General features: G+C 47.2%; 2 protein-coding genes across 2 annotated transcripts; one reads left to right on the forward strand and one right to left on the reverse strand.

Moving 5' to 3' along the window:
- The first annotated feature begins 1,035 nt into the window (after positions 1–1,035).
- On the forward strand, positions 1,036–4,797 carry LOC117859190 (transcription factor bHLH128). Its single transcript, XM_034742390.2, has 6 exons — positions 1,036–1,535; positions 2,970–3,319; positions 3,414–3,545; positions 3,670–3,735; positions 4,161–4,229; positions 4,432–4,797. The coding sequence occupies exons 1-6, from the start codon at positions 1,148–1,150 to the stop codon at positions 4,483–4,485; spliced, it is 1,059 nt and encodes a 352-aa protein (XP_034598281.1). The 5' UTR covers positions 1,036–1,147; the 3' UTR covers positions 4,486–4,797.
- Positions 4,798–4,974: 177 nt separating this feature from the next.
- On the reverse strand, positions 4,975–7,033 carry LOC117859192 (OVARIAN TUMOR DOMAIN-containing deubiquitinating enzyme 4). The gene is made up of 6 exons (XM_034742393.2): positions 6,844–7,033; positions 6,086–6,207; positions 5,915–5,955; positions 5,577–5,675; positions 5,341–5,505; positions 4,975–5,216 (listed from the first exon to the last, which is right to left on the reverse strand). Exons 1-6 carry the CDS (start codon positions 6,878–6,880, stop codon positions 5,204–5,206), a joined length of 477 nt encoding a protein of 158 aa, XP_034598284.1. The 5' UTR covers positions 6,881–7,033; the 3' UTR covers positions 4,975–5,203.
- Between the last annotated feature and the right edge of the window lie 1,817 nt (positions 7,034–8,850).

An 8,850-nucleotide genomic window follows, 5' to 3' on the forward strand; every position in this document is an offset into this window, starting at 1 on the left:
AAATCAAAAAACTAATTTTACTATAATTAAAATAACTAAGCTAAATCCACTATACCGACAAACTAATATTTGTCTATGTCTCATATGAACACCTAGATTTCATCTAATACTTAACACTACACCATTTATATAGCATATCAACTACTACATCTACCAACTACGAGTTAAGCTAAACTGCAAGATTTCAAATAATACCTCAAGTGAAGTGAAGATCCGGCAGAGCTTCACTTCAATCTCCACCCTACTCCCCTCCCTCTCTTCTCCCTTCCTCTCCTCTCCTTCCTCCCTTTCTTTCTCTTCTCCTCCCTCCCTTTCTTCCTCTTCTCTCCCGGTTCCTCTCCTCTCTCCCTTTCTCTCGGTTTCTTGCTCTCCCTCGGATGACCAGCGAGCGCGCTCCGGCCCCGGCCGCTTTGCGATCAGGCGGCGGTAACTTCCCGCTCCCGCCGTTTGAATCGGCGGCAGCCTATTACCGCCGCTTCATCCGGCGGTGACTCCGTGGGTCCCACGGCCGCCACGGATCCGTATGCTGCCCGCCGTTTCAGACAACAGTAAGCAGTTTCAGGCGCTGACGTGGCGGACCTGCATAGCTACCGCCGTTCATCTGGCGGTAACTTTTGTTACTACCGGTTCACACAGCGGTAGCCGTTTCATCCGGCGGTAGGGGTCTATTTCTGCAAACTTTTTGCTTAACTATTTATTTCAGCAAAATCATAAAAGAAAAAAGAAAAAAGAAAAAAAAATTCAGAAAGGAAGAGACAGTGACGGGCCTTGACCCAGGCCCGGAAGCCCAACAGGCAACAGAGAGAGCAGTCTGGCTGGTCGCGCGGGCCGGCCGGTCAGCGTTGTGAACGCGCACGCACATGTCGGCTCGCGCGCACGCGCACATGGCGGGCGCCTGACTTGGCGCCCCGGTCTCGGTCCACCTGTACCCGCGTCCTTCCTCACGCGGTGGGTCCCCCCACCCCCCGCCGCGGTGCGTGCACCCACCCATAATCCATCCCCCCTGGCTGCTTCGGAGCCGGCTCAAAAGCAGCAGCCACCGCGCCCCGCATCACCTCGCACTCCACCACAGCAAATTCAACGCGCTCCCCCGACCGATCGCTCGCTACCCGCGCGCGCGCGCAGCACGCAGCAGCCAGCGGGCGACATGAACCGCCTGCACCACCACGGGGTGATGCCGCCGCCGGGGACGGGGCAGCTGGCGCGGTACGGCTCCGCGCCGAGCTCGCTCCTCGCCGCCATCGCGGACTCCATCACCCGCGGCGGCGACGCCCACCCGCCGCCGCCGCCGCCCGTGAGCCGGTTCTACTCCGGCGAGTCCTCCGGGCTCACCTCTTGCGAGTCCAGCTGCCGCACGGACGGCGGCGGCGGGCGGCCGCTCGAGCGGGCGTACGGCGGCTCCGGCGAGATCCGCGTGCCCCCGCCGCCGCTTCAGCAGCAGCAGTCGCTCGCGCCCCCGGGGCCTCCGCACGGGCTGCTCCGCCACAGCAGCTCCCCCGCCGGGCTGCTCTCCCGCCTCATGGCCGACCCGCACGGTACGTCGTCTCGCCCCTGCCCTGCCCAGTGCCCTCCCCTGCCTCGCCGTCCGCCTCGATCGCTCGCGTGGTTGCGTGCACGTATGCTGCCGCCCGGTTTCGCCGGTTCCCCTGCTCTGCGCGTGGTCCACGCACGGACGGCAGGAGCATGACTCGCGTGCCTCCAGCTTGTGCTTGCTGGCGCGCGCCTGGCTCGTCGAGGCATCATCTGTAAATCTAGTAAAGTAAAAACTACAAAAGTAAAAATAAATAGTAATTTGGGACGGAGGGAGTATAAGTTAAGCCAGTTAATGGTGCTTATCGGGCGATGATTAGCGGAATGGTTGGTGGTCAAGTCTCGGTCTATCTGATTTGTGCGGTTGGCATGTGCCAGGAAAGCGTAGGATAGTATCCAGTCCAATCTCATCGTTTATCAAACAGGGGGATTATTCAAAGAAACCACAAAACAAAGCCTGCATTCTTTATCCTACTGAGCACATAATCATCGCGTACCAATACCTTGCCATCGACTCGTTATTTTACGCAAGGTCTCCCCTGGCTTCACATGTGCAGGACCATGCATGCATTTAGTACAATCTTTTACTAATCACAGCTTTAACAATGGTTTGCCTTGGTAGTGACAGTGCAGTGCACCTGAGCCGTGGCGATTAAGAAACTGTGGCTCCCATCCCCACACCCCATGCGCTGAATCCGCACGACCAATGGATCAGGCCGAGCGCTTGCTCTTTCGGTTTCCGGAAAGGCCGCCTTTTCCGTCTAGGTTCCTTCGGCCATGTAGGTGCGTTGCATTTCGCATATGATGCCGACGTGAGCTTGATGCCGCGACGTTAAATAACCGCGCCCCCGTCCAATCATCGTGCTCACGTCATGCGGGCGTCACGGGAGATTGCGCTCTGTTTTCTCCTCTGTCGTTGGAAAACTGAGAAGAAATAGCAACGATCACTTAAATTAGACTGGGTGATCTTAAAAAATTACTGTTAGTACTTAATTAGGATGGGCGTTATTGGGTTTGAAAAGCCAGAGGCATTTTGCGACACATTGTCTGGGACACGTCAGCAGCTTAGCGTAAAGCGAATCGCAACAGCCGGGAACATATCTTTTAGGTTTTCAAAAGAAAGAACGGATCTTTTTAGGGGCGGTATAAAAAAAAGATGGCATACTGACTGTACGACTGACCGGTGGGAGCACCGTGTTTTTTTGAAAGGGACCACCGCGTTTCTTGGTACGAACACAGGTGCTCAGCTCAGTTTAAGAATGGCTTTTAGTTAAAACGCCACGAACAGTTACTGGCACGTGGGCACGAGTCCGTTTGGACTGTCGTATTGGTTAAGCACTCATGCATGCATGAATCGTTGCCTTGTGGTCTGATCATCGGAGCGAGCCGACGGTTACGACATGCGGAACTGATGTGTTCTTCTGATGCACGAACGGCAGGCATGGCTCCGACGAGAGGGATGGGAAGCTACTCGCAGGCGGGCACTGACGCTTCGATGGCGCACGGCCACAGGCAGCTCAGTTCGCAGTGGAGCTTCTCGAGGCAGGACCTGCCGCAGATATCGGAGATGGGGATGATCCCCGACATCGGGGAGAGCATCGTCGCCGGCGGGTGCAACAGCTCCAGCGACGGCGGCGGCGGCGCGCAGTCCTCCTCCTACCTCTCCCGGAACTTCTCCGTCAGCTCCTGGGACGACACCAACTCCATCATATTCTCGTCCTCGAGCAAGAAGGCCAAGCTGGACCCGGCCGACGAAATGGTCACCAGCTTCAGCAACATCGACTCGCAGGTCACTTCAAATCCTTTGGCTCTCCTTGCTGCGCCCTGGCATGGATGATTCAGTTTTGTGCTGATTGGAATCTTCTATGTTTCTGTCCATACAGTTTGGGTTGTCAAAGTCGTCGCTGGAGATGCCCGGCATGGATGATTACCTGCAGCTGCAGCAGGATTCCATCGCTTGCAGAGTTCGTGCAAAGAGAGGCTGCGCGACCCACCCGCGAAGCATCGCTGAGAGGGTTAGTTCGGTTCCGACCCACCTCATTTGCTGAAACTCCAGTACGATGTTGCGATATTCTTCCGCGGTGTGCCATCTTGATGTTGGATACTAATAGGCAGAACAATCTTCTTGTTGACGTTTAGGAAAGAAGAACAAGGATCAGCAAGAGGCTGAAGAAGCTGCAGGATCTTGTGCCTAACATGGACAAGGTAAATTAAGCTGAATTGTAGATGGCCGTTTTTTGCTTCTAACCATAGATCATGGAGAGAAATATTAAAAAATCAGGATTCATCCTTGACGTTCCTCCCCAAAATAGTAATAATAAAAATAAAACAGGATTTGCTAAACAACTGAACCTAGCTGCTCCTACTTGGTGGCAGTTCATTCCATCAGTAATTCAGTGTGCATTCTTCACAATGTGCACAAAGTTTGGGCGATAATTTCCAGAATCATCTAATCGCTATCCTTTATTTGTGTAAAAAATGCAAATCCTGTTTTTCCCATTTCATTACAAAATGCAAATGATGTTTCTGTAATAACAATAAGATCCTGCTATTCTGAATTGGTGTTTGTACAGTTGTTTATCAATATAAGTGATGTGGTATGCTCATTAGTTTTTCTCTTGAATATGCAGCAAACCAATACGTCAGACATGTTGGATCTTGCTGTAGACTACATCAAAGAGCTGAAGGACGAAGTTGAGGTATGCATATCTGTCTAAATAAATTAAGCTGCAATTTCAGATTTCCACACATGCACTCAGACATTCCCCATTTAATTTTGACACATGTACCTGTAGTCAGTTACTATACTAATTTTCAAAACAAATATTTGTGATTAGCCTTTTATCAACCATACTACAAACAAAACATATCTCTTAATCTGCTAAAAATGGATCCTTGCAGAAGCTAAAACACGACCAAGCGAACTGCTTTTGCTCAGGCAATCAGAACTGCTGACACTGGAGAAGCAAAGGATATGATTTTCGAGCCCCAGTGTTTGCTTCAGAATAACTGGCTGCAGCAATGCTTAACCGCTTCCATGACTCAGCTTTCCCTTTCATGGTTGTACTATGGATAGCGTCAATGGCTTCAAGACTAGGAGATGACACGTAGGTTATCATAATTAACATCCTGTGAAGCGGTGTCTTGTGTGTAAAAATTCCTCCATTTCAGCGCGAATGGGATTGCTGTTGATAAAATTATTGTAGGAATAATTTTTGTGCTCTTTTGTCATCGAGCTCAATTTTGCAATTTATTAATTTTTGAGAAGACCGTAACTTGGCACTAATGCTAATGATTTGAGAAGACCGTAACTCAGGCATAGCAAGGATAATTCTAACTTGAGCATTCAGCTGAACAAAAGAATATTTTACTCGTATTCTTATATCAACTCTCTAGAGGCATTCTGTTGTATAAAATGATGGAATAATTTATACTTGAGCACTGTAAGCTAAAAATGGTATCGGGCCATTTCATTAATTTTCTTACTGGGTCTGGAGTTTATTTATACATCAATCCTTGAAGAAAAGAAAAGGCCATAGCACCCAATCGAGGCTGTATTTCATATGTGTGCTACTGTATATGTTTCGGCAAAACCTCGTCGGCGAATCTTGAGCTGCTGCCACTTATGCAGCTGTCCTATAGAAGAAGCTCAGGTAACGCAATCTCCGATTATCTACACACCTCTCCTGAAATTTTACAGGGGGGAATCGGTTCCTCAGAGATAAGATCGAGTAGAAGACTTGAGCCAAAACAGAAACAGAGAAGTGCTAGTTCTGCTTATTGTCGGATTTTGTACAGCACTATACTTACAGTCTTGATTGTGTTCTTACAAGAGATGGCTGAAGTGCGTCATAATGCCCGTAACCGTCATAGAGAACGCGGACTGGATTGTCCTTGCCATATTCCTGGCCATATTCCGCTATGATTCTGGGGCTATCAGAGCTGCTTGTATACATGTAAACGGTGATGGGCATCCTGCAAGGCAGCATTTGTCACTAACAATGATGGGTAAGAGGCAAAACTTAACATGGGAGGTGGCTGCCTACCTGAGAACATGGGAGCACATGAGCAGTTCGGGTTCTCCTCCCCAAGCATGTGGTTTTCTCATCTTTTTCACGTAGCTCTCGAAATCGCCTTCTAGGAACCTAACATTAAGACAAAGTTAATGCGACAGCGGTGTCTTTGTATATTCGAAACAGAAATATAATTTTTAACACATAATCTTATGGATGAGAATATTTTGAAAGGTAAACTTGCTGCATCCTGCATGAGAATAGTTTGTATGCGGAAACTAATAACTACACAACATATTACTTCCTATTGCGGAAAAATTGTGGAGGGACTTTAATGTATCAGAATAATAATAGTGGAGGAAGGATGAAACCATTCAGTGTCTTCTCTTCTCTTAACAAATTCATCAGCCACCTGGAAGAGACCAACAGCAGGTTAGCAATCATACAAATAGGAGAAATATCGCAGAATTCTGTCGAAACACATCAAACAACGATGTTCTGAATGAACAGAAGCTCAAGCTCAGGTGATGGTGGACACTCACTTTAGCTCGAAGCTCGTCAGCCAGTTCCTTCTGGGCGCTGTCGCTGGGTGACAGCTTTCCTCTCCTCAAGCAGGCCCCGTAAGCAACGGACCTGAACAAGCATCGGCCGTCCCCTGTGATTCCTGAAATGTGAAGGCGGTGTCACTGTGATTCATACGGTACGTTCTGGAATCCGGAGTACCAACTGATGATCAAAACTCCATCAGAATCAGCCGATGGAGTTGCCCGCACATGAACCGAATAATTAGTGTTACTTTAGGCTTGAGATTAGCAGCAGGTATTGTCAAAAGGAGGTTATCTGTTCTATCAATCCTCTTTCTGATTTCTGAATTCGCAAAAGGGAATAATACCCTCGTCTCTGAAGATGCATCTGAAACCACTATCATACACTAGCAAAAAGATAGTGGAAAAGAGGATACAGAAGTAGCGAAAAAGCATCTTACTACGAGCCTACTGCTCCTACAACTCCATTGGTAGTTTTTGATGATTACAGTCTCTGTATTCTTAATCAACACGATCAAGCCACTTTATTCTCGACCGCGTCCGAAACCTAAGATCTCCGATAAACAAGCCAGAAACCGCTGCCAAAAGGAGTAAAGAATCGGTCCTTTTTGAACACCCGATCATCAACAAAAGAAATAAACCTTTTTTTTAGTGCTTAAAACTATAGGCCAAGAAACCCGATAGAAAGAAGAGGAGGAGGAATCATCAATCATTATGAATGAACCAACGAAATGGAGGACCAGCTGATGACATACTGATCGAGCGAAGCGGGCGGAGCTCTCGATCCGACATCCGCTGGACGGCGATGGGGCGATCCCCCGATCCCCTGCCCGGCCTCCTCGGTCGGCCCGGCTGCTCCGATCCCGCAGCTGCCGGGCGCGGAGGGGAAGCGGGAGGGCGGAAGAAGCACGCAAGGAGCTGGAAATGGCCAGATGGGATGGAATGGAACAAAGAGGGGCAGGGGAGAGGGAGGTTGGAATTGGAATTGGATTCTCTCGCGGCTGCGCGCGCACGTCTTTTCCGCTGCCTTTTTGCTATTCCGGGCTTTTTCTACCGCTCGCTGGGTTGAGTGGAGGCCTTGGCTCCCGCGGAGCCGTTGCCGTTGCGCTGCCACCTGCCATGCACCTTGCTCGGCTCTCTTCTTTGATTTCCCGCCACAAATCGTTGCCGAGCCGTGGATTTCCAATTAACCTCCCTAGTGGACGGAGATTAAAGAAGAAGCAGTTGATGCGTGTGGGTCCCTCGCAGACGTATGTTTTTTTTTCCCAAAAACACATTGAGGGGTGTTTGATTCTGGAGCTAGTCCGTGTCACATCGAATATTTGGAGGCTAATTAGGAGGACTAAATATGAGTTAATTATAAAACTAATTGCACAGGTGGAGGCTAAACGGCAAGACAAATCTATTAAACCTAATTAATCCATCATAAGCAAATGGTTATTGTAGCAGCACATTGTCAAATCATGGACTAATTAGACTTAATAGATTCGTCTCGCCGTTTAGCCTCCATCTATGCAATGGGTTTTATAAATAGTCTATGTTTAATACTCCTAATTAATATCTAAACATTTGATGTGACAGGGACTAAAGTTTAGCCCAGGAATCTAAAAACCCTTTAAGACTCGTATGGTATAAGCGCACACATACTTAGCCATAAGACACGCATATATCTTACCTATACGGAAAAACCTCCGAGAGATTAGGTAAACAGGTGTTCAGGATGTTTTTTGAAGTGGAGTTTTAAGTTCAAATTTTGCAAGATTACAGTAGACATCATAAGACATGTTAGAAAAATGTATGGTGAATTTTTTATCATTATTTTGATGGGTAGGATATTTAATAATAAATTTTATCCTTGAGATACAAAATTATATAAAAAGTAATAAAGAAAAAATCATAAAATATTTTTTTAATATAGATTATGATGTCCACTACCACCTTATAAAGGCTCAAATTAAAATTCAACTTGTGTATGGAGACATAAAAATAACAAATTACATTATGGGGTAAGTTGAACCAAATAGCATAATTTAGGAGGTAAATTGAACCAAAACATAGTTTACAGAGTTATCTAGACTTTCGCTATACTTGAAGGGAGTAATTTGAACTTTTTTCCTAATTTTTAAGTCGAGAGCGTGCTGCGACGCGAAATAGCCTCTAGTCTATTGATTAGAGCAACTGAGTAGCACCCAGCATGTCCGGTTCAACTCCATGTGAGAGCGAATTAAACGGGTCTGAAATTAAAAAATTATAAAAAAAATAGGTACGAGCTTCTTAAAAAAAAAAGAAAAGGGTGCTGTTCAGTTCCTACCGCAGCACAGGGCCGGCTGTGGCTCATATGGCAGGAGGTACGACCGCGCTTAGAGCCCAGCCAGGCTGAAGAGGGGGCAGGAGGCCAGGAGTAGCCCATGTGTTTCCTAAATTTGCATAAGTGTAGATGTGCTCCTTTTAATCATTTTCGGAGCTCAATAAAATAAAAATTAAATCTTAAACACTTAACTTTTGCCTCTTATGAAAAATGTTCTACGAAGCATGTAGTTCAACATAGACATGTTGTGAGTCTGAGAAATCAATGTTTAATTGCTTAAATGGATGGTCAACCTCGGTCAAATCATGCTCCAGACTTAAACTCTGAAAAAGTTCAGTTTTGATCCAGTATTGGCCAAACTTTGGAGCTCCATAACTTTGAATACAAGAAGTACTCTCCTATGTGCCATCTACAACTTTTGTATTGGGTGATCGAAGAGTTTGAATGTGAAATC

Source organism: Setaria viridis, chromosome 5, assembly GCF_005286985.2.
Source record: "Setaria viridis chromosome 5, Setaria_viridis_v4.0, whole genome shotgun sequence".
NCBI classification, from domain to species: domain Eukaryota; kingdom Viridiplantae; phylum Streptophyta; class Magnoliopsida; order Poales; family Poaceae; genus Setaria; species Setaria viridis.

What these genes read in the sequence shown, in the direction of transcription:
- LOC117859192 (XM_034742393.2), bottom strand. Translation starts at nt 6,880, where the DNA reads ATGTCGGATCGAGAGCTCCGCCCGCTTCGCTCGATCA. An exon ending in AGAAGAGAAGACACTGAATG is followed by an intron (nt 5,676 to 5,914) that starts GTTTCATCCTTC and finishes TCTTAATGTTAG; the next exon opens with GTTCCTAGAAGGCGATTTCG. An exon ending in ATGTGCTCCCATGTTCTCAG is followed by an intron (nt 5,506 to 5,576) that starts GTAGGCAGCCAC and finishes GCTGCCTTGCAG; the next exon opens with GATGCCCATCACCGTTTACA.
- LOC117859190 (XM_034742390.2), top strand. Translation starts at nt 1,148, where the DNA reads ATGAACCGCCTGCACCACCACGGGGTGATGCCGCCGCCGGGGACGGGG. An exon ending in CCTCATGGCCGACCCGCACG is followed by an intron (nt 1,536 to 2,969) that starts GTACGTCGTCTC and finishes CACGAACGGCAG; the next exon opens with GCATGGCTCCGACGAGAGGG. An exon ending in TCAGCAACATCGACTCGCAG is followed by an intron (nt 3,320 to 3,413) that starts GTCACTTCAAAT and finishes CTGTCCATACAG; the next exon opens with TTTGGGTTGTCAAAGTCGTC.